This window comes from Lissotriton helveticus, assembly GCF_964261635.1.
Source record: "Lissotriton helveticus chromosome 1_1 unlocalized genomic scaffold, aLisHel1.1 SUPER_1_unloc_10, whole genome shotgun sequence".
Taxonomy (NCBI): Eukaryota; Metazoa; Chordata; class Amphibia; order Caudata; family Salamandridae; genus Lissotriton; species Lissotriton helveticus.
In genome coordinates, this window is record NW_027611649.1 from 1828307 (window position 1) to 1854026 (window position 25720).

General features: G+C 45.9%; 1 protein-coding gene across 1 annotated transcript in view; it reads left to right on the plus strand.

Moving 5' to 3' along the window:
- Positions 1–25720, plus strand: part of LOC144805440 (uncharacterized) — a 947065-nt gene that overhangs the window by 145118 nt on the left and 776227 nt on the right. The window contains 3 exon segments of the mRNA XM_078671992.1: positions 2241–2755; positions 2757–3845; positions 3847–3912. Coding sequence (XP_078528118.1) covers positions 2241–2755; positions 2757–3845; positions 3847–3912 — 1670 coding nt within the window.

The following is a 25720-nucleotide window of genomic DNA, read 5'->3' on the forward strand; positions in this document are numbered from 1 at the left end:
TGTGTGAATGGAGTTACTTTTGTTGTATACTTTGTAAAGAGTTACGGAACATTTTGCAACCCAGCTTCATCCATCTCTTTTTCTTAAATCTATTGTTCTTTAAATGAAATCTTCACCATATGCGTCTATCTTAAGCTATGCCTCTAGCACTTGGGTGCACCGTGAGCTCCCATACTTTGCTAAGATACTCTGAAAACACTGGTAAATCACCTCCTTTTCAGACATTAATAAGATGTCACCTGATCAACAGAACTTTTAGTTAAATATCTGTGTATGATGAAATATTCCTTGCTAAGTTTCAAAGGCAGTAAAGAAAAAGGGGGAGATTTACTAACATTTTGCGCCATGTTTGCATCACAAAAGTGGCACAAAACAGCGCAAAATCCTTTTTTCCTAATTTTCTTTCAAGCAAATAACGTAAAATTAATATGAAGCAACTCATAGCACTGCGTCGCATTACTTTGTGCCATGGGGGCCTGCCAAGGGTGGTGCATGGGCATTCTCGTGCAACCACCCAAGGTTTCTCACGCTAAACCCAATTTACCAAATACAGTAGATTGGGTTTAGCGTGAGAAAACTGTACCCTTTTAAAATAGGCGCAAGGAAGGAGAAATGCTTTCATTTCTCCTTCCTTTTCTGACTTTGCATGCGTGCTGCACTGTGCAACACGCATACAAAGTGGGAAAAGCTTTCCATCATTTCTAGGCATAGTATTTGGAACAGGAAGGGTGTCCTTCCTGTCCAAAACCTATGCTGGACTCACACACGCTAGCGCTCTGGTGCTAAGGTGTGCGCATGGCGCAGGGCTGCTGTAATCAGTGCCGGCGCAAGGCAAAGGGAAGGAGAGAGCCATATATTTGAAAATATGGTGCTCTCCTGCTCCCACCCTTTTGCGCAACGAAGCGCAGCCTCGCGTGGTGGGGCTGCGTTGCATTGCATGGAGATTTGGTAAATCTCCCCCGAAATGTCTTTTACAACCAGTTAAACATTGTGAATTATCATTCCATTATGTTTCAATTTAGTAATGGTAAATATGTTTACATCCAGCAGAAAACAAGCCTTGAATGTATGAAATGACCATCAATAATGAAGCGAATGCTGTAAATCGTCAATAATAGCAGAAATAATGAGCTACAATATTCAGGAAAACATCAGCGCAGTCGGCGACAGAGGAACCTGCACACAAACTGACAGATCCCGGATGAAGCATCAAGGGCAGTTCAGTGATTATAAGAATGTGAGCTGTGCACCTCCACGCCACAAGACGAAGACATGACCCTAGGAAAATTAAGGCAATAACAATAACAAATCACCTCCTACATAAACAAGTGTCCAACACCAGCTTTGATCATGGGATTGGTATGATGTGATTACCGCAGTGCTCTGTTTTCTAAAATGATGACAAGCCATCATTCAGTCCTCTATGTGAATTGTAAACTCTTTGTGGCCATACCACAGTAACCAGAGAAAAGCACTACAGAGTGGAGCCAGACAACTGACGGGTAAAGGAAAGAGGAGTTCTATCTACAAAACAACAGACTGTCCAAATTTGCACCGGCAGAAGGAAGATACATCTTTATCCGCAAGCGTGCATAGCCATAATCCAATCTAAAGGCACAATCACCTACAAAGACACCTAATACGTATTAGGAGTGTGGCAAATATTTGGTGGCTATTGCATTTTATTGTTAAAACAGAAATCAAACGAGCTAAATACTGCACACATATAAAGTGTGTGAGAAAAACACAAGTGCTTTATCAGCCATGTCGGCCCATCAGGAAATGCAGTCATGGAATGTAGACAAATATATACCCGATCCACAGACACTAACCAAGAATGAAGAATCATACACATACAGGAAGAGCTTTAGTTTGTCATCACTACTCAAGCTTCATAAGCAAACATACACAGGACAAAAATCATTCAAGTGCAGTGAATGTGTCAAGACATTTAGTAGGTTATCAAACCTACAAAATCATCAGCGAACACATACAGGGGAAAAGCCATTTAAATGCAGTGAATGTGTGAAAAGCTTTAGTCGATTAGATCTCCTACGAAGACATCAGCGAACACACTCAGGGGAAAAACCATACCAGTGCAGTGAATGTGCAAAGTGCTTTATTCGCTTATCAAACCTCCAAACACATCACCGAATACACACAGGGGAAAAACCTTTCAAGTGCTGTGAATGTGCAAAATGCTTTAGTCAGTTATCACACCTTCAAACACATAATCTAACACACACACAGGAGAAAAATCATTCATGTGCAATGAATGTGGGAAGAGCTTTAGTCAGTTATCAGACCTACAAAGACATCAGCGAACACACTCAGGGGAAAAGCCATTCAAGTGCAGTGAATGTGTGAAGAGCTTTAGTCGGTTATCAGACCTACAAAGTCATCAGCGAATACACTTGGGGGAAAAACCCTATCATTGTAGTGAATGTGACAGGAGTTATCGCTTCTCTTCAGCATTATGGAATCATCAGCGAACTCACACAGGAGAAAAACCATTCAAGTGCAATGAATGTGTGAAAAGCTTTAGTCAGTTATCAGACCTACAAAGTCATCAGCGAACACACTCAGGGGAAAAACCATACCAGTGCAGTGAATGTGCAAAGTGCTTTAGTCGCTTAATAAACCTCCAAACACATCACCGAATACACACAGGGGAAAAACCATTCAAGTGCTGTGAATGTGCAAAGTGCTTTAGTCGGTTATCACACCTTCAAACACATAATCGAACACACACGGGAAAAAACATTCAAGTGCACTGAATGTGCAAAGTGCTTTAGTCATTTATCAAGCCTACAAAGTCATCAGCGAACACACACGGGGGAAAAACCATTCAAGTGCAGTGAATGTGTGAAGACCTTTAATCATTTATCATACCTACAAAGTCATCAGCGAACACACACAGGGGAAAAACCCTATCATTGTAGTGAATGTGACAGTAGTTTTCACAGCTCTTCAGCATTAAGGTATCATCAGCGAACTCACACAGGAGAAAAACCATTCAAGTGCAATGAATGTGGGAAGAGCTGTGGTCAGTTGTCAGACCTACAAAGACATCAGCGAACACACACAGGGGAAAAGCCATTCAAGTGCAGTGAATGTGTGAAGAGCTTTAGTCAGTTATCAGACCTAAAAAGTCATCAGCGAACACACACGGGGGAAAAACCCTATCATTGTAGTGAATGTGACAGTAGTTTTTGCAGCTCTTCAGCATTAAGGAATCATCAGCGAACTCACATAGGAGAAAAACCATTTAAGTGCAATGAATGTTGGAAGAGCTTTAGTCAATTATCAGACTTACAAATACATCAGCGAACACACACAGGGGAAAATCCATTCAACTGCACTAAATGTGGGAAGAGCTTTAGTCGATTAGAATACCTACAAGGACATCAGCGAACACACTCTGGGAAAAAACCATACCAGTGCAGTGAATGTGCAAAGTGCTTTATTCACTTATCAAACCTCCAAAAACATCAGCGAATACACACAGGTGAAAAACCATTCAAGTGCAGTGAATGTGCAAAGTGCTTTAGTCGATTATCACACCTGCAAACACATAATCGAACACACACAGGGGAAAAACCATTCAAGTGCAGTGAATGTGCAAAGTGCTTTAGTCGGTTATCACACCTTCAAACACATAATCGAGCACACACAGGGGAAAAACCATTCAAGTGCAGTGAATGTGTAAAGAGCTTTAGTCAGTTATCAACCCTACAAAGACATAATCAAACACACACAGGAGAAAAGCCATTCAAGTGCAGTGAATGTGTGAAGAGCTTTAGTCGGTTATCACACCTAAGAAGTCATCTGCGAACACACACGGGGGAAACCCTATCATTGTAGTGAATGTGACAATAGCTTTTGCAGATCTTCAGCATTAAGGTATCACCAGTGAACTCACACAGGAGAAAAACCATTCATGTGCAATGAATGTGGGAAGATCTTTAGTCGATTATCAGAGCTACAAAGTCATCAGCGAACACGCAGGGAGAAAACATAGAAGGGTACTGAAAGTGTGAAGGGCTTTTGATAGACGACCCGACTAGCAGTAAAGAAGAAAAACAGATATCAGTATTTGCAGAGTTATAAAAGTGTTTGTTTCCAGAGATTGTTCACTTCCGTACACAAAGCAAAGCAACATGATGCACCAGGATACACAGTGGGAAGTGAGCACAATGTGGATTAAAAGAAACATTCTTCATTTTTATTTGATGAAGAAGAGATACAAAGAAAAAAATTCAATCGCACCTGATCACACTTCCTGTAAAAGCAACACTGAAACAATACTGGGACTAACAGTGGTATTTTCAGCTAACTTGTCGAAATAGTAATAAAACCTATATACCCGACACACCCAGAGTGGACATGTTGTCAGGGCTCTGGAGATATGAAGCTTCATTGGTAAAATGTATGCATTACTATTAACAAATGCCACTGCAGTATATGTAATGAACTAAAGTGAAACACAGGTGTTCAAGAAATAAACAATTTTTATATCCCGTGGCTCCTCTCCAATTTGGCTCTCCCTAGTCATTTTGTGACTTGCCAAACTCTACTTTTTATCAGAATTGAGCCACTGTAAGCAGCAGACTCTGTTTGAAGAATGTTATGAAATAGCGAAATCCCACATCAAAAGCATATATGTGCCAGGACAATCAGTTGCACTCCCAGCAACTTGTCTTCCACACTGATTATCCCTTGTCCCCAAATGTTTTGAAGGATTTGTCGTATGAATGCCAGAAGTGGCACTGACATTCATGAAGCTAATGCTAACAGGAGTGTGTGGGAGATAGAGAGGGGGAGAGATAAATAGAGCGAGAGAGACAAAGGGGGAGAAAAAGAGAGAAATGGAAGGAGGGGGAACGACACGTTATTTGTACTCACCTAAAAATAGAAGAAGCAGCCAAATACATGTCAATGTGTGACATCACCAGAGAAACGGGCTGAACACCTGTGAATTGATATGTTTATTTTTAATACCTATACACCCATGTCATGCAAATAAACAGGGCACAAGTAAGGAAAATAGTGAAGGAGCCCATTATCATATGCAAATCACAGTGACATCACATGTAGTAACATCACAAGAAGTGATGTCAGGCCCTTATAATAATTTTCATGTGAAAGGTTGACGGCCTGTTTTAAAAACAAAAAACAAGAAACATAAAATAACCTAAAAATATGTTTTTGGTTTTAGTTTTTATACCTCATGTGTTTTTCCAGCTATTAGTTTGTAACTAAACTTGGAAATTACTGAAAGTGTAAATATTTTTAAACAGATATGTGGAACTTGGAAATTACATTTTTAAAGAGTTTTCAGCAAATAAATAAAATGTGCTTTTAATTTGCGTTGTTTCCTGATGTTAATCTTTATCCAGCCCCTAAGACCCAAAGGGGCAGATTTATGATGCCCTTGCGCCTCCTTGCGCCACAAATGCGCCCTATTTACAATGTGACGCATCTAAGAGATGCGTCACGTTGGAAAGCCCTGCGCCATAAGGGAGCGTTCCTGTGCAGGGGGGGGCGTTCCTGCGCAGGAACGCCTCCTAAAAGTAGCTGAGTGATATCTATGAGATTTCATTCAGTCACAGCAGGCGTAAGGGTGACGCAGCATGCATTGAATGGGTGGCTCCTGTGCATTGCAGGAGTCATGTCGCACTTGTGACATGACTCCTGCAATGCGCCGCCTGTACGCCGAGAGATGCGTCACGCATCCTCACTGCCTTGCACCATGGTGCGCCGCATCATAAATGCGGCGCACCATGGGTGGCGGAGCAGTGGCGCACTGTGGCGCATGTTAACTGGCGCAACCCTGGGGATGCGCCAGTTAACATAAATCTGCCCCAAAGTGTTTCACATTTACAATGTATTAAGCAATAGAAGGGCTAATTTTGTCAAGTTCTCTGTTCCTCTCTTGCGCCACTCACACAAGCAAACATTTAAAGGCCTGTGTCTGCAGTGCTGGGGCACAAAGTAACATTTATCAGTCGCAGGCTAAGGAGCCAGGTGGAACTGAGTCCTCTTTCTAGATAATAGTACGGGGACCCCTTCAAACTGTGGCTACCCCGACTTGTGCCGTGCTGATAAAGCAATAGTGAATTTGAGTAATTTATGATGAATTGAAATGAGAGAAAGAGAAGAAGAGAGCGAGGTGCAGGATATATTAAAGAAAATGAAAAAAAGAGACACAAGACTTTACCGTGTTCTGTGTACTAGCACTTTACATAAACAAGTTGTGCTGTGCGTTGTGAACAGGCTGTCACCCCCTTTGTATGTAAATGAGCTTCTGTGACCAGACACCCCAGGCTCCCATCTCTTCCAGCACGGATGATAATGAGATAACTGTGAGGTAATCGCAAACTATGGCTATATTGAAAAATAATCGGCTTCCAGGTCACACAGCTGTGGTTATGTAGTTCTTTATTAGTTTTTTTTATTTATTTATTTTAATTTGCAGCAATTCTCCAGGATACTTTTTCTCAGTATTACGCTTCAGGTCACTCTTAGCTCTCCATCAGTTAAACGTGAAGTTTGATGTAGGATTTGTTGTTAGTGTCCCTTGGATGGGTCTTCTCAAGGTAGAAGGTGCTGTAATAAGAATAATAAATCATACATATATGAAATTGTATGTAAATAAATATGTGCCTTTCTGTTATCAGGCACCACCAGACTCACATCTACACATGTAATTGAGCACCAGACTAAAGTGACTGCTCCCTGTATAATATGTGCCATCAGCAAATAAAGTTTCTGGGACTGTACGTATTGGCCTAAATTTAAATTGCTAAAGTTTCAAGCACAGCTTATAAGGTTTGTGGATATTGCGCACTATAAGCAGATCACTGAAGTTCACCCTTAAGTAGTAACTAGGTCAAAACATAGTACATACATAACGCAAAATGTTACTGCCCCTCCCTTCTTTTTGACATCTCCAGGAGTTCCTCCTTGTTAGAAATGGGATCTCTGGTTGGCAGAGTCTTCGCCAAAGCCAGGCAGAGACCACCACTCTAGTTAGGGCAAGGCACACATAATAAGTATTATGTGAAGATGTAAAACTGCTGTTATTAGCACCTTCAATGGTCAGAACTATAGTACATTCACTCCTCCCGACTGGAATTCTCCCAATACCCATAATTCATAAATCTGCTTTAGCTCTTGTCACAGAAATTACGAAAGGTCCATTGTTTTTAATATTTCTAATATTCGTAAAGACATATGGTGTCGAAATATTGTCAGGTTGATACTCTTCCCATTCCCATTTAGTCCCTTTAGCTTGAAGATAACCATCTTTGTCTTGATAGCATACTTTATTGAGGTGAAAGTTAATCCCACCTACTGAAGGCTTTCCAGAGTCAAACAAAAGCGCAAACCAAGCTTGACAAGAACCATTGTGTGAGAATGGAAGAGGAATGAAAGGTGTTCCTCCCTTTTTCTGGTGAGCAGGTATCCTCCCACACACCCAACAGTTGGTACTATTCGTGGCATTATGAGTATGATGCAATATTTGAATAAAAGTGTTGTTCAAGTAAGATTGTTGATGCGTCTGCTCATGATACGGAAGCGTGAAGTAATGATGTTCCACTGGCAATGGAGTAGTGGCAACAAAAAGCTGTCGAACAGGGGCCACCTTCTCCATGAACCAAGCTATTACTGCTATAGCCACCATAGTAACAACAAACCCTACAGCACAAATGATTCTTTTGTTATTCATTCTAGCCACAGCAATAATCGATCTTTCTGCAAAACTTGTTGAAACAATCGTTGGAGCTCTTATCCCTGGGCAGCCACTGATTTCTTCACCGAGGGTCACGACGGGTGTCACTACACTACGCAGGGCTGATCCCCCCCTTGCCATATCGGCGTTCTGTTTCACTAACCCAGGGCGGTAGCTCAACCAGTCTTTTTCACAAAGGCATATTCTTTCCTTGGTCTCAGATGGTATCACAATGCTCCAGAAATCGTGTGGTTCCTCAAATTCGTCAGGTGGGATGGCTTGGTTTTTCTCCGTAACCAGGATCTCTCGATGGTCGGTCAGCACAGCAGATTCCACGAAGGTAGGCGACACACGTTTGCAGTGAGTGCTGTGAACCCAATTCTTCCGGTTCGTCCCTTGAACTGCTGTCCTCGTAGCCAAGAGCACTTGATCCAGTCCTCGCCACCTCGGCTCCAAGTTGTTCGACCTCTCAAAGACCGGAGATCGTGAGCCTCACCTTTAGATCTGTCAGGAAGAGCTTCTCGACCTGTCAATGATTAGAGAGTAAACTGTCGGTTAACTGTACCAAATAATCATTCATCAGAACACAAGGTACATCATGTATGGGGCGTGGCTTAGGAACTCCCCAAATATTCATCGGTCTTCCAAATCCCACCTCGTAAGGTGTGAGCCCGGATCATGAGTGTGGCACCGATCTTATGGACAACAATGCCAGAGGTAATGCATCTGGCCACTTCAGGGACGTGGAAGTCAGAATTTTCGCTAACTTCAGCTTCAGAGTAGCGTTGTACCTCTCCACTAATCCTGCTGATTGTGGGTGGAAGACTGCATAGAATTTCTGCTTGATCCCTAATCCTTTCAGGACATGCTCAACAACTTGCCAATAAAATAATGTCCGTTATCACTCTACAAAAATTTACAAACACCATATCTTGGGAAAAACCCCCTTAGAAGCTCCTTAGCTGTAGTGAGAGCTGTATTTTACTATGTAGGGTATGCCTCTATCCATTTACTGAAGGCACATACCACCACGAGGACATATTTTAAGTTATTGCAGCGTTCGGAGGGGGCGCTAGAGGGTGCACTGCGGGATGGCTGCCTGTTAAGACAGCTCCGCCGGACAGAGCTCTGTCCCGCAAGTATCACCCTTGAAACAGACGATATATATCTGCAGCTTGACAGCAAACTCAATCGGAATATGCCGGGCTGCAGCGGAACGCTTCTGCGACCTGATTGTGGGCAGATTTGAGGAAGAATCAGCCTCCGAGCTCTTTGGGCGCAACGAACAGAGCTCAACAAGATGGTGGCCGCCGCACTACCAGGCAGCCGGAGAGCGTGGTGAGCGGTACTGAGGGGCGGAAACACTGCAGCGTGGGTCCAGCTTCAATAGTGCCTATCTCTGATGTGTGGTGCGACAACGGCTGTGGACACCTGCCGGTGCCGAGAGCGATACAGATGGTTGCGGCAGAGATGTTGGAGCCGTGTGAACATGGCGGCCTCCTGCACACTGCTACGTTCGGATCTCTGGGCCATGTAGGAGGTACTGCCGCTCCCCGTGCATGACCTTCCGTGTCCCTCCTGCCGGGCTGAAACTCTGTTGGCTGCAGCGAATGCCCCCTGGCTCCACGGCGGCCCCCTGCCCATCTCAAAGTGGTCGGGATATAAAGTGCGAGCACCGGCCATATTGTGTATCCTTCTCGGCCTGAAATAGCAATGTCTATGTGTGGACGGACTGGATGTGGCCACTTGGACGCTGAGTGGGCTGTGGTTGACATACTGCCAAAACATTGAGGGGCACTGTGGTCTTCTAACTCTGCGGATAACGGTAGTGTTATGATTGGCGCCGCGCGGTGGCCATTTTGTATGCCCCGGGACTGGACTCTTATATTTCAGAGAACAATGGTCCTAAGCAACCAGTAAATTAAAATAATGGAATATAGACCGTGATAGGTTACTATATACATCCGATGTCCAGCCGGACAAGGAGTTTTATTCATACAATGTTGGGAATAAAGTCATGGATATTCGAAACAAACATTTATAGTGGAGCACAAGCCTGTACCCTGCAACGAGGGGGAGGTGCGGGGGAATGGTATAACAATACAGACAATTTAAACAAGTTTAGCCAAAATAGAAACCACAATAGTTAGACACAGTGGACATTTGTGGCACTATTTAGAAATGTCGACGTTTCGATCCCATGCTCATTACTTATCGGGATCATCATCAGGACTAGAACATAACATTTGCCATGTTAGATCAATAGATGCCAGACGGAATGGTCCTTAGAATGTCTAGCAATTCTAGTTAGGGAGAGTTCAAGTGGTTTGCGGGATAAAAACCAGTGAATCGCTCTTAAGTTCAACGTGCAAGATGTATGGAGCGTCAGGCTCCTACCCGGAATGTGATGGTGGTTGTAAGGAGGAGAAGGCCGTTCTCCTCAATATGTTTGTAGGGCCGCAAGTCGGGCCGCAGGGTGGCCGAACCAGGCTGGTTGCTCGGCAGTCTGAAATTACACAATGGTAATGTGGCTTGGACTGGACTCTGGCGCAATAACAGAGGAAAACCGCACCATGTTGACCTGATCGGACTGGTGTGTTGAGGCGCCTTTGGTGCGACCAATCAATGCTGCAACATCGGGTCCGGATTGCTGTGCTGTGCTCTCTGGGTGCCTCTGTGTGGTGAGTGGAGGTGTTGTACTGTACCGCCCGTACTCTGACACCTCACATCTAGTGCACGCATCAATCATCACCATGGTGTTTGCGGCCATGGTTCCTCATGGAAGACGCCACCTCTGGGTCAGCCTCGAGTGTGGCGGTTGGTAGACCCCCTAGACGCGTAATTCCACGGCATTGCGCTTCTCGCCATCTAGCGCACTCACCCTCCACCTGGCTAGCCCCATACCAGAGGCCTTGGGTCCTCCCCAAGTATAACTGATCATGACTCCCACTGTGGTACATTCCTGCTGTGTGGTGGAGCATCTGCTGTGGTGTCCTTGCGGACGGCTTAGACGACTTCCATCATTGAAGTGGTATTCCGGTCATCTGCTGGTGCTGCTCCATTGTAGTTGTTTGCTGGCGCTCATGGGTGGTGACCCTGTCCCCCACAATGGGTAAACCGGACAAGCAACAGCCGAAGCTTACTTTTGAATCACGAAGGCAGGCGAAGGGTTCTGCGGCGCACTCTGACACGGAGGCTGAGACGGACACTTCCACAGACAACAGCATGGAATCAGTCCTCAAAGCAATATAGTCCAGTTTACAGGACATTAATGGGAAGCTGGACCACCTTACACAGCGTGTGTATAGCATGGCAGCGAAACTGGAAAAACAAGGTGAGCGCCTGGACGCGGCTGAAATCCTCATCACGGCAGTGGAGGACGAGGCGCATGATACTACTACTAAATGTTGCGGGATGGAAAAAGTGCTGGAGGTGATTAAAAACAAGGCGGAGGATTTGGAGGCAAGATCTCGCCGAAACAATGTTAGGATCGCAGGTGTACCCGAATCAACCAACACGGGCCGTATGGAGACGTACGTGGAGGAGATGTGTCAGGCGATCTTCGGAGTGAAACACTTGTCCTCGATCTTCATATTAGAATGTGCACAAAGGTCGCTAGCACCTCGTCCACCACCGGGTTTTCCTCCCAGACCCATAGTGGCTCGTATCCTGAATTATAGGGATAGAGACAGTATTTTGCGGATGGCACGGGAGAAACAACAAGTGTCATATCAGGGCAATCAGCTGGAGTTCTATCCGGATTACACGGTGGCTGTACAACAGGCCCGCAAGGAATTTGCCAATGCCGAGATGAAACTGAGAGAGCTGAAGGTGGAGTACGCCATGCTCTATCCTGCGCGTTTGAAGGTAACCTGGGACGGTCAACCAACAATCCTCCAGACTCCGAAGGCAGCCCAGGATTTCATCAAGAAGATTGCCACCAAATGCAAAGAACAAAAACGTGCTGACCAGCAACGAGATTCGGACTGAGGTACTGGCACAGCATGGAATGTCCTGGACCCATATTATTATCATCACTGCTGTCTTTGGGTCTGCGATGCAAACATTCGAATTGGCTGACTCAGGTACCACGTACTCTTTGGGGACTGATATATCCCTGAGCGGTAAGTGCAAGGTTTGATCAATAGGTATGCAAGCTGGGCCTCCGGGTGCTACACGCTGCACCCACCGATGGATGTCCAATGGTAGGATTTACCAGCGGTAGCGACGTGGGACATATAACCGCAAGACTACTGAACTAAATGGTGGATTTCATGCATATCCCGTCCTCATACTGTGAGATGTGGGCATGACTATCTTCTATGTCAGGGCGGTTACTACTGCTGGGTCCCTCTTTTGAGGAGTCAGGGGTGTTAACCTCGGACCTATTCCATGCGATGCTTTAGTTCACCTCAAGACTAGGTGGAAATTTGTCATAGGTTAGTTACTGGCAAAGCCGGACCTCAGGTATATATCTTGTCCTGTATGTTGGGAACATGTCGGACGAGAGATCGTTAGGTAATGCTGCTTGCTCATTGTTTCCATCATTTACATTTTTGAAAGGGCTGATTGTAATGTACCTTTTGCGATTTACAGTAGTGGAAGAGTTCGTTCATTCTTTACAAGATTTGGAATTCAGATGCATAGTACTTAGCAAGCATGGGGGTGTGGTCCCCCGGACTAATTCTATACTATTTCACAGGGGGTATGCCGGGCGCTGCCTTGTGCAGGTGATGAACTGATTGCTCACATGTTCGTTTTTGCAATAATATGCTGTGTCTGGCTCTCTCCATTGTGGGTGGGGGAGGATCTACAAACTGCAGCCTGTTTTGTCTAGAAAATGTATGCACACAGTAATATGGTATGAAGTTTACAGCGACATTTGAATTACTGTCAATATTATTTCAATGTTTGTTTGGATTTAGTCTGTACTAATGATCGTGGTCTGTCCACATCCATTGATTTGGATGGTGTTGTGCGCCCTGGGCGGACCGTCACACGGGAGTTCCCCATGAAGTTGTTGTTTAGAGGGGGATTCTATATTGGGATATGTCTTTGGCATCATTGGGATGCTGATGTGGGAGGGGGGAGGTGGTGTTGGGGTTTTGATATGTTTGGCGGACCTGACCACTTGAGATGCATTGCTGAGATCCCATATGAGGTTTTTTTTTGTAGTGAGATTCTTGTATTACCACACCACAGTTGCTGTATAGGGAAAGGATACTGCACACACGTTACTCTCTATTGTTATTCAATCATCCATGAAGGAAAAGACTACCACTGAACCAAGTCGGTTGCACTTAAATCTGCTCACGTGGTTTACCAACCCCAAAAGAATTATGCAAGTGTTCGCTTATTTTGACACATTGCACAACGACATCGTGTTGCTACAAAAAACGCACATTGCCCCTCACACTAGCAGTCACTTGGGTTGCAAATGTTATGTTATGTTCTGTTAATAACACTTCTATAGCGCGCAGCTGCCCCAGCCAAGGGGCGTCCCGGCGCTTCAGACAGAGTACACATACACAACACAGCAGAGCAAAGACAGCCGCACACAGAACACAGAACTAAGATGGATGAGGGAACAAGTACGTTTTTATCGCCCTCCTAAACTTCAAGAGCTCATCAAGTTCACGAAAGTGGGACGGGAGAGAGTTCCACAATTTAGCAGCCAGAACTCGAAAAGATCGACCTCCCGCCCTGCACAACCTGAATCAAGGGACCATGACCAAGTTTTGACCTGAGGATCTTAGAGAGCACGTAGGCACATAAGGCACCAGAAGGTTGTCGAGGATCTGAGGAGAGGCCAGCTTAAGGATCTTAAAAGCTAGGCACAAGGTCTTGAAATGGATCCTCTGTGCCATAGGCAGCCAGTGCAGAGAACGGATAGTATTTTCCGCAGAGCAGAACCTCGGTAAGCTTACCAATGCTCTGGCTGCGGCGTTCTGAACACGTTGTAGCCGGGCGATTTCAGCCTGGTTGGCCCCCAACAGGAGCGAGCTGGCGTAATCGAGCTGAGATAGTATGGATGTCTGTACAACCAATGGGCTGAATCAATCCATCATTCCACGTATTCCTCATACTCTAGAGGGGTCACAGTCTTGGTGAAAAAAAGCACGCATTTTAGAGTTGAGCTTACAGTAGCGGACAATCAAGGTAGATATATCATCGTTGAAGGCAAGCTTCGAGGGCAGAAGTTAGCGATTATCCATACATATGGTCCAAATATAGACGCACTTGACTTCTTTCACGAGGTCTGGCAGAAATTACACGGAGAGCTGGGTAGAACGTTGCTATGGGAGGTGACTTCAATCTCGTCTTGAACAAACACCTAGACCGTTCAGGTAATACTACAGAACCACACTGGAGGGTTAGAGCTAAGGTATTAGATATCATGACAGAAATGCAACTACACGATATATGGAGGGCGTGGAACCCGGGATGCATGACAGCGACACACACGTCAGCGGCACATGGTAGTTGGTCGCGTATTGATTACTGGATTGGATCAAAAGCGGCGCTGCATTGGACCACAGATGTGAAGCACTTGGCCAAAACATTATCTGATCCTAACCCCATTTTGCTGTCCCTTAGGGTACCGTCATATGTGCCGCCCCCCTATAGCTGGCGATTTAATGCAAAAGCACTTACAGACTCGATATACACAGATACCATTGCCACGGCTATTAAAGAATATTTTCGATTGAACGTGCTCTCCACTGAGGATCCAAGCCTCTTATGGGAGGCTTTTAAAGCCACCCTGAGAGGGGTATGTATAAGCACGAATGCTGGGATCTTGAGAGATATACGTGCGCAACTTACACACTGCGAGGACAGGTTGAAAGCGTTTGAAAACGAGTAAGAACTCACATAAAATCTGCAATTACTGGGGGAAATTAGGCAGGTGCTGACTGAGTAGCAGTCATTTGCTGAGGATGAACTTAAGTATCTTCCAGACGTCCCACCGCCAGGGCCTTTGGTGAAGGGGGAAGGCCAGGCAGAGTATTGGCATAAAAAATCTGTGAAGGTCGTAGCTCCCAAAACATGCTGCAGATACGGGGGGAGGATGGTTGTCTAAGAACGGACGCAACTGGTATCTTACAAGGGTTAATAAAAACATATAGCGCGCTGTATGAATCGCAGCCGGTTGCGTCATCAACGGAGGTCATGGACTATCTGGCAGACGTTGCCATTGCATGGCTATCGGATGCGCAGTGGGCCTACCTGTTGTTGCCAATCACTGTAGAAGAGATAACAGACATTAATAAATCATTACCAAGCGGTAAAGCCCCGGGCCCGACGGGTTCACTTGTGAATTTTATAAAGCTTTTGTCGACCTGGTAGCCCCTCATTTGGTCGAGATGTACGGGGATGCCTTTGATAAGATGATACTCCCCCCTTCCCTCAGGGAAGCAGTACTGATTGCCCTCCTAAAGCCTGCAAAGGACCCTGAAACCTGTGACTCTTATAGGCCACTTTCGTTACTAAACGTTGACTCTAAGATCTTAGCCAAGTTACTTGCTACACGGTTGCAGCCCCTCATGACTAACTTGGTCCTCCCGGATCAGTCCGGTTTTATACCATCAAGGGCAACTACACACAACACTCGGACGTTGGCCGCTCTCCCACTAATTATTACCCAGTACAAAGGCAGTGGAGGTCATGTTAGATGCCGCCAAAGCCTCTGATTCCATTGAATGGTCGTATCTTCTGACGGTGTCCGGAGGGCGGGCTTTCCCCCTATGTATAGTCAGTGGGTTCAGTTACTGTACACACAGCCTGTAGCTAGGATCCGGGTCAATGATTATATCTCTGACCCAATACCTATAGCGTGAGGGACGAGGCAGGGGTGCCTCTTATCCCCTCTGTTATTCACGCTGGCACTTGAACCTCTAGCTTGCAAAGTTCGGCAGAGTCATCGTTCTTCAGCCTTACAGTTCCCAAATAGACCCTTACATATTTCCTTATATGCTAATGATATGTTACTTTATGTACGCGACCCGGAACCGAAGTTGGCCCCACTATTACGCGAATATATCAAATTTGGGAGACAGTCTGGGCTCCAAATCAATTGGGCAAAATCTTCAATCATCCCATTGACGGATACTACATTCCCGCACCAAACAGAATTCCCGTTGGAATGGCAAACTGACCCCATAAAATACCTAGGAGTTTTGTACCACTGGGATCCAGAGGTCGTTATTAGAACCAACTACGGTAGAGTGATCTCCTCCTTAGAAGAAAAGATAAGTCGCTGGATACAGTTGCCTTTATCTCTAGCAGACAGAATAGCAATAGTGAAAATGGTAATTCTACCAAAACTTCTCCACCTTTTTAATAATATCCCGATCCCCCCCCCCCCCAGCGGAGGTTTTCTGAAGATTGTCCTCATTAGTGCTTAAATTGACCTGGGCAGGTAAGCAAGCTTGTAAAGAGTTGCGAACTTTGACACTACCGTACTCTAGAGGCGGTTTTGGCGTGCCCGATTTCCTGCTATATTATCTTTGTGCCCAGGTGCAGTACGCTACCTATTGGGCCCATCTGAATCCGTACTTAACGCACACTGCCATAGAAGAAGGTGATGCGTTGCCAATACCCTTGAATGGAATTGTAACGCACCATAGACCGCCATTGCACTCCAAAGACATTAACACCATTGATGCTACTGATGCGGCATGGCATAAGCTAGGTAGTTTAGCACGTAAATTAACCCTCTATGCCCCAGCATTACCACTGCATCACCACCCAGAACTTTCTGTTACAAGAGAAGAGGTTGGTATGTACTTGTTACATCAAGTGGGGATTGACAACATGGGAGATCTGTATCACAATGGGGTATTCAAAACGACGCAAGATTTATTATATATTAAAAATCAGACATTATTGTTTTGCTTCACATATCACAGACTTCATGGGGGGATTAAGAAATTATACCCCAGCTGCCCGGTAGAACCCCCACAGCTGAACACGTTGCAACTAATTATATCTATGGCGCAAGATGAAATACCCAATAACACAAACAAGGCGCTGGCAAGATGGAATGAGGCAATGGATATTCCCCTTACTGAGGCAGAGTGGCAGACTGCCTGTTCCCTCACTCAAATGTTAACGCCAAATGGCAATTTAAGGATACTGCATTTTAAGTACTTACATCAAACTTACTATACTCCTGCGAGACTTTATAGGTATGGCCTCCATCGGGAAGTGGGTTGTAAGTGTTGTGGTACTGACATGGCAGACTTTCTACATCTTGCATGGCATTGCCCGAAAGTGTGTGAATAGTGGGTGAAAGTTATTTCGTTGTGGGGGGAGATGGTGGAGGTTGAAATTAATTGTAATGTCCGCACATGTTTGTTGGGGTTTTTAAGCAATGTACGTGCTTTTAAGTGCAAGTTCTGCATGGTAGCTCTACTACTTGCCAAACGCAGAGTTTCGTTATGCTGGGAGAGTAAGGACGCACCTCAAATTAAGCAATGGTTTCATGACATGTCCTACTGTCAAGACACATTAAAAACCTATGAAGAAGAACTGTCTGTTAGATCCCGACCTAGAGACTACTGGAAATACTTGACAGCATACTTACCTGCGAATCCGACTATTTAAATGTATAATCTGAATATGTCCTTAAACTACTTCATGTAATGGGTGGTATTTTGCAGAATCTCTGTTATTGTGCAACTATTATACCTGGATTATGAGTACATAGAGTGTAAAGGCCTTTGTGTAATCTGGAATGCCTAACACTGGTGCAGAACAAATATCTTGACATAACTGATAAAAACCATTCTGGCATTCAGTCATCCATGGAAGGGGCATTGGAGTGTCTTTAGTCAAAAGCGCCAACAAGGGTTTAACAATGTGTAAAAAACCTAATATCCATTGCCTACAAAACAAAGTCAAACCAATAAAGGCACAAACATCTTTCTGAGTAGAAGGTACTGGTGTGTCTAAAATTGCTTGAATGCGATCTGATGTCAGTGCACGGCCCTCTCTAGACAGAAGGTGACCTAAGTAGGTTACCTTCGGTCTACAATAATGCAAGTTCTTTCGTGACACTTTATGACGGTGTGTAGCAAGAAAAGAAAGGAAAGACAAAGTACACTCTTCACACAGTTCAGGCGTATCGGCTGCCAACAAGATGTCATCGACATATTGTATGAGAGCCACTCCTTTAGGCAAAACGAAAGAATCAAGCTGTCTCTTTAATGCTTGACTGTAAATACTAGGACTCTCAGTGTAGCCTTGAGGAACTCTACAAAATCTATTCGATCGATTATTCAAAGTGAAACCAAACATATATCGGCTATCAGGACAAATAGGGATCGAAAACAAAACTTTCTTCAAGTCTATCCCGGAGAATGTAGTTGCTGTTGGAGGAACCAAAGTAAGTAGTGTCGTTATGTCAGAAACCACAGAATATTGCCGTACTTCAATCTTGTTAACTTCTCACAAATCAATAATGAATCTGTAAATCCTAGTGTCAGTATCTTTTTCCAAAATAGGAAGAATAGGACTGTTGCAAACATTGTGAGGGACTTCCTCCACAACCCCAACTTTAATCAAATCATGGACAATGCGTGTAATGCTACTTTGCCTTCTTAAGAGATTTTATATTGAGGCAATCGTGGCAATGAAGCACCCTCCTTGACACTAATATGCACTGGTGGGATAACCATCTGTCCTACATCTGTGTCTGAAGTAGCCTACAAAGTACTAGGGAGTGAAGCTAATGCAGTATCCTCTTTAACAAGACAAGATCTCTCAATCACGGGGTAATTGTCATTCAAAATAACACGTGCTCCTTCAGGTAACATCGTATCGTAGCCCTGAAGTACTTGAGCATATCAAGACCCACAATATTGTCTGGTGTGTTTGGAGAGAGCAAAAACGGACATGGAGCAGTACATTTGTCAACATGGAATGCAAGAGGCTGTGACAGAGGGCTAAGGGAAGGTGTTCCATCGAAACCTATCGATGTAATGGTTAAGCCAGACAGGGGAGCCCTCGGAACCAAGTGTTTTGATAAAGCGCTATGAGTAGCTCCTGTATCAACCAGAAACTGATCAGTAGAACCCAAAACATGTGTGTTAGACCTGGCACCCTGGCGTGGGTCTCCCTTCCATTCTTTGTTACTGTGCCTCATGTGTTTTGCTGGTGTTAGCTGCTTAGAGCACTGTGCCACTGCCAATCAGTGCCACAGTGAAAGTGCTCCCTGTATAAAATGTATATGTTGATTGGATTCCATGATTGGCTTATTTGGTTTACTGTCAGACCCCAGTAAAGTGCACCAGGAGTGCCCAGGGCTTGTAAATCCAAATGCTGCTAGTGGGCTTGCAGCACTGGTTGTGCCACCCACAGAAGCAGCCTTGTAAAATGTGTCTAAGGTCTGCCACTGCAGAACCTGCGTGCAGTCTGGTACTGTCATGCTGACTGGGCAAGTGCACCCATTTGCCAGTCCCTAAGCCTTCCCTTTACTTCATGTGAGTCACCCCTACGGTAGGCCCAAGGGCAGGGTGCATTGTAGGCATAAGGTAGGACAAGCCCTGATGTGTGTGGCATGTCCTTATAGTGAATTACAGCCATTTTAGTTTTTCACTATTGGAAGGCTACCTGTTCTCATAGGCCAGAACGGGCTGTTGGAATTGTTACATTCTATGATCCTAACAGACTCAGGGAACATGGTCGAAATTCGGGTTTAATATGCCTGAACTCAGATTAATAAAATACATCTTATAGGAAAGTTTATTTTAATGTTCTGTGTTTGCAAATACCACTTTTAGAAAGTTGGTATTTGCTGGCCTAACCATTTCAGCCCGCCTCTGCTATGATGTGTATCTGCTGTCTAGTTTCTGTGAGTGACAGGGCTGGGGGATTCCAGGAGACAGGCTGGGCAGTCAGGTGGTGAATAGGAAGATTACATCCAGATGGGTGGGAGGAGTGCACCTAGACTCTGAATAGGGCTGTGTTCTGCCACCACAATGCTGGCTCCACCTCCTGTGGAGCGTCTGATGTCTCTGCCCTGCCCACTGAAAGAAGAAGTCAGAATCATGTCAACAAAGTGCTAAAAAACTGGACTGAACTAGGCAAAGGCCCCTTGGCCTCCAAGAACAAAAGAATTGTGGCATCAATATTGAGACCCTGCTCCCAAGAAATTAGATCCTGCTGAAACAAGAAGAACTTCTGCCCGACGAGAAGGAACAGGGAAAACTGCCAGGAGGAGTACTGTCCCTGACCTGGGGTATTGGCCTGCAGTGATTGCCTTGCTGCGAGAGGAGAGGAAAAGACTTTATTTCAACTTGTGCTTTTAAGAACTCCAAGGGCTTGTGAGTGAGCTTGCCCCCTGAACGGAGTCCCAGGACTATTGAACTCCCAACGCCTTCACAAAGAGCTGCTGGAATTTGCCGTTTTCCCCAGACTGCTGTATCCGCGATCTAAAGTGCGCCTCGAAGCCCTGACTGCCGCGGACCCTGTGCCGCTGCCGCCCTGAACTGTGTGACTCTGCTCTCTTTACGAGCCATAGCTCGCACCGTAAGCTACCCGGGCCGCACCGTACACGGCATCTCCCTCTCCCCTTCGAGCCGCACCGCTCGCCTTGTCCCAGCCGCTGGCCTTCTGAAGTACGCAGCACACCGCAGGGCAGAGTATGGCTAGCACACTTGCAGCGTACAGTCCGCCCTGCACCGCGCTGCTTGGAACTAAACCGCATCCCCGCTCTCAAGGCACGACGCGCACAAAGCACCGGACATGGACGCCGGAAAGTCAGGACCGTCAGCCTTGCTCCCCGTGGCCCCTGCTCTACACCTCACACGAGACGCCTACAGAAAGCTAGGGTCCGCACTGCAGCAGGGCCGACAACGATCCTGGTTCGCCTCCACTTCCACAGTGCCTCGTCCGCATTGATCCAAGGTAACTGTACGCCTCGGACTGCGGTTGTGTTCACACTAGACCCGAGAGTCCATGGCGCCTATTTGACTCTACTTAGGTACGCTTCGTCCCCATGAGAGCTGCACAGACAGCGCGAATTGCACAGAACTGAAAAACTACGCATTTTTAACAAAGAACTGCATTCCTAACAGTATTGTGGCCTATTTTTACGTTATTTGGTCTTGTGCTTAGCCTTTATATAAAAGATACTTATTTTTATGCAAAACCTGGAGTGGTGTCCATGTGTGGTGTTGTCACTGAGTTACTGTATGTGTTCACAAATGCTTAACCCATAATGCTCTGAGATAAGCCTTGTCTGCTCATGCCACACTGCCTAGAGGGTGAGCAGGGGTTATTTTAGAGGGTAATCGCCTTACCCTGACTAGAGGAGAGGGTCCCTGCTTGTCACACGTATTTACCTGTGCCAACCAGAGACCCCCAATTCTAAAAATATGCTGTAACAAAGGGACCCTGCTGATCTACTGGAAATTCAACTGATTCCTTACCCCATCCTAGGCAATCCTATGCATAAGCAGAATCTTGGAAATCAGACGGCACATAGTCGGACATTTGATATTGATTTTGCCTATCAAACGTGTTAAACCCATCCCGCCCATGTGTATTAGCATCAACCCTAGCACAATCACCTGTGCCTCCTCTAGGCCCTGAATATCCTGAGCGATTTCTCATTTGTCCCCGACCACATGGACACTGCTGAGCACGCAGCACCGGACAATCAGCAATCCAATGTCCAAACTGCCTGCAGTACGCACACTGGCTAATGGACAAATTCGAAAGAGTAAAAGACGAACCATAAGATCCACCTCTAGCATTACCTCTGGAAGGCGGACCATAAGCCTTTATCCTCACAGACCTTCGCCTCTAACTCCTGCGTTCATGATAATGAGCCATAGTCAGAAGAGAAACCGGAGAAGAGGTAGTCCATGAGCTCTCACTGGCCTTTAGGCGATTAGGTATTCCTGGCAACAAGTTGTCAACATATTTACTATGAACAGATGTCTGCCTGTGTCATCCGTTAAAGACTGGCCACTAAAATTGTGAAATGCCTCCTCAAAGCGTGTAAAGAAGTCAGAAACCGATTCGTCTGCCTTTTGCTTACATGTCGCCAATATAGTCCAATCTATCTTTTTAGGGGGGATAATCGTCTTTAATTTAACTAATATAGCTGCGGGGAGAGCTAGAATTAACTGACACGGTGTCTGTGCGCGTTCCCTTTCTACATCCAGTCGTTCTATATCCTTCCATTTAGAAGGCGTAGCCCGCCTGCGCCCGTCCCCATCTGGACCGCGCTCAGCGCAATCACCCCTGGCCCCTGCAGAAGCCATACAACCAGGCTAAGATACGACACTGCCACCCTCCACGCACTCAACACCGGCCGATCATCCACCTGCTACAGAGCCACCCCGAAGCGCACCCACGGACCCTTCTCCTGCCGTACTTGCAACTTCACCTGCCTCCGCACCGCCACCCCACCCACCGGACCACCCTACAACAACCACCTCAAGTGCATACTTCTCAACACCCGCTCCATCCACAAACACGCCATCGAACTCCGGGACCTCTTCAACACAACTGCTCCGGACGTCGCCTTCCTCACAGTGTTAAACCTGAGTCGGGTCGGGGACAATCGGTATTTGCCCGGCGGTATTGCCTCTGTGGCCCTCTAGTTATTTAATCAATGAAGAGGCAGGCGCTGGAGACTGGAAGGCAGGAAACAAGGTTTTTATTCTCTCCGGAGGAGAACACAACAAAACGGGCAGAAGGTATCGTCCTGAGGTGCTCTACCTACATTTCTGAGGCCTGGCCTCTTATACACTGTTTTATGACTTTATTGCAGATTACATATTCATGTTAAAGCTTTGATGTATGAAAAAGACATTCCCGGAACTCCTCTTTGGGCCCGTTCCCACACATATTTACAGTTGAAGTCCCCACCCTAGTCGCAACAGGTGATGAGTATCGCGCAGCTGGATATTCCGCCAATTCACGGAATGTGGGGGGTTTGATCGGATCTCATGGAGTGGGGGCTTTGATCAACCCGGGGATCCTTTGATGGGGGAAGCTTTCTATTGTACGGGGAGGGGCAAGGAATGGTATCGGCAGAGCTGGGTGTCGGCCTGGGAACGGGGAAGACAAACGGGCACACGGGGAGAAAAGGGGGTTTGCATCTAAGGGCCGGGGATCATGAAAGGGAAGAAGGGAGGTGTCGCGCTGGGAACAGGATGAGGGCCTGGGGCAGAGCAGCGCCGAAGAGGGGTTTATGATTCAAGGCAGGTGCAAGCAGGGGGTTGGTCAGCGTGCAGGCTTAGTGAGGGCGAAGGGCTATATCAGGGGCCAGCGGCATGCAAAAGGGTTCGCTCTGATCAGGGCATCTTAAAATGGCAGGTGCGCACGACAAAAGTGTGGCATCAGGGGAAGAGGCAAGATGGCGCAGATAATGTTCACCAAACCGTACTAATTTTCAACAGTCCTCCCTTTAACATATTCAAGACATCTTGCTGGTTCATTTTCTACTCGGTTCTATTGTGGTGGGCATGAGAAAGAAAACGGTAGGAACCCTAGATGGAAAGAGTTGTAAACAATACATTTTAACATTTCTAGTTTTAGGAGGTGGACCTATTTGATAAACTTTGATCAATTTGTTTAGCAGGAAAGTCATAGAAATGCAATACAAAAACGATTCTGTAGCGAGAGCAGCAAGTACATTTCATAACGTGGACTGGTAGGTTATTACATATATCAGATCCGGATTGGAGCATGATCAATACAATGGCGGCTGGGAGAGAAATGAGGCATAGCAGAAACGGCGATTGAGGATGTCAAATGTTCGAAGTTAACGAGTTCTCATTATTCTTTGTTGTCTTTCGTTGGCGCTGTGGAGCACCGGCGGTGGAGCTACAAGTCCAGCTCTATTCTAAGTTCTGCGTTGCAGGGCACGACCCTTTCCTCGCGTTTCTGGTCGGAAAGGTCCTTTTCGCCCTGTGTCCTTTTGAGGTGATTGTCAGAAAGTTCAGATGGAAGAAGAGCGTACAAAACAGTCCATAGGGTAGGTCGGAGAAAAAGGGGGATGGAGCAAGGCCAAATTAGGAACAAACTAGGGGAACGAGAGACTTCTGATGGGCGGGCTCATGACCGAGTCTAGAGAGCGGGGACCTTTCGGCACACATTCGAACATAGAGCGGGGGCATCAGGTTAGCCCTTTCTTCTCACTTTGCTGGAGGTAGTGCCTCGTCCTGTAGCTCTGTTCTGTCGCGGTCTCGCCTTGGCCCATGTCGTAGGTGTTCCATAGTCTGCAGTCAGGCCTCGTGCTCCCACATCCGGTCCTTCTCTCTCCTGACAGCCGTACCCTTAAACGAGTTTGAAAAGACAGTCTTTAGAGAATTTGCAGAGGAAGGTAATCACAAAAGTCTATTTCTCTCCCAGCTTCAGATAGAAATGAAAACGTCCGTTATTTTAGGGTTCACAACTAACATATAAATGACCGATGACGGGCCTGTTGGAGGTACTATGGCTTTCCTTCATAATTATTTATTACAGTTTCGACAGTTTATCTGATGGAGACCCACCTTCGTAAGACGGGCTTGACAAAGATATGCCGTTCTCTAGGGCTTTATATTTACCAAGGGTACTGTGTGCTATCGACATGGTACTAAACAGATATTTTGCTGAGGGACGAACATAGGCTAAACAGTCCTTTTTATCAATGCGTCCTGTTTTTCAACTAAACATTTTTCACTTTCGGCAGGGTTTATTTCAACGATTTCTTCACTTTGGTCTAGTCTTTTAACCTTGTAAAACATCATTCTGGTTCCTACGTAGCTTCCTATGGCCTGAGTGCTTAATCAGAAAAGACAGGGGTTTCATGGGAAACAACTAGGGACATAGAAACTTGTGGTAAGGGCGTAAATCGACCCATTCCTCACAACCGGGAATGAGGGGTAGTTTCATAACTCCAGTTTGGAGCGGCTGATACAGGGGATGTAACAGGGGTGATCATTTTTCCTGTTTGGGTATTGCGACAATTCGGGGCGGGGAGGGTCGCGTATTTTGAGGTCCTTGTTTTATACCATAGGAGCCGTTGACATGTAGTTCCCTTATTACGGGCCAGATTAGGGGACCTCTGTCGTCTTACCTGTCCTTTCCCTTACGGCCCAACCTCGGTTCATTGACTTCTAGCGGAAAAGGAGAGGTAATGACACGGTCTCAGGGTGATTGTATTAAATACAAGTTTTTGTGCAAATACTGATGGTATTTGAAGCCAATTAGGTGGTGCGCTAGGGGTGGCAGTCTGCCAATTTCGGGGCTAATCGCTCGGAAGAGTGGGAGTGCAAAAATAGAGAGAGAGAGAGAGAGAGAGAGAGAGAGAGAGAGAGAGAGAGAGAGAGAGAGAGAGAGAGCGAGAGAGAGAGAGAGAGTGCAACGGCAGGCTAAATAGTACACGTGCAACAGAGAGGGTGGCAGTGTATTCAAGAAAGGCTATTTAGTGCATTACACAGTAAAGGACATTCACGGGTCTGCGTTAGAATCTTGTAATCATGCAGTTTGAGCATTAGACAGGGTAGAGGGGGCGTGCTTTGAGAAAAGGAAAGAAGAAAGGAGGTACCATTTTGTCGCACTTTCTCGCATTCTCGGTCCTTCGACCAGTTGGGTCAGCGCCTCGGTCACACACACACATTCTCTCATAGTTTCGCATCATACGTGACATGGGTTCATTCGTCCGGTCTGGTTTAAGGGTGATCACTTTTTATCAGGTCGTGCTAATTTTTCGGGTTTGTTCGATACGTGAGTAGTTTGCAGGCGTGCTTAGGCACCACCTTGCGGCGCTAGTCTGCTTCGTGTATTAGACATGGCAAGGCTTCAGATCTTCGCCACACCTCGGCTGTAATCTCTGATGTAACCTGCAGAGGGAGGAAAAAAAAAGGGGGGAGGGGAGGGAACAGCATTCGCGCATATTTAAATACATGTATTCAAGAGTCCTTTACTCACCTCTTACTCGTCTTCCCTCCTCGGGGCAGAGTCCCCGGGGATATGGTTTCT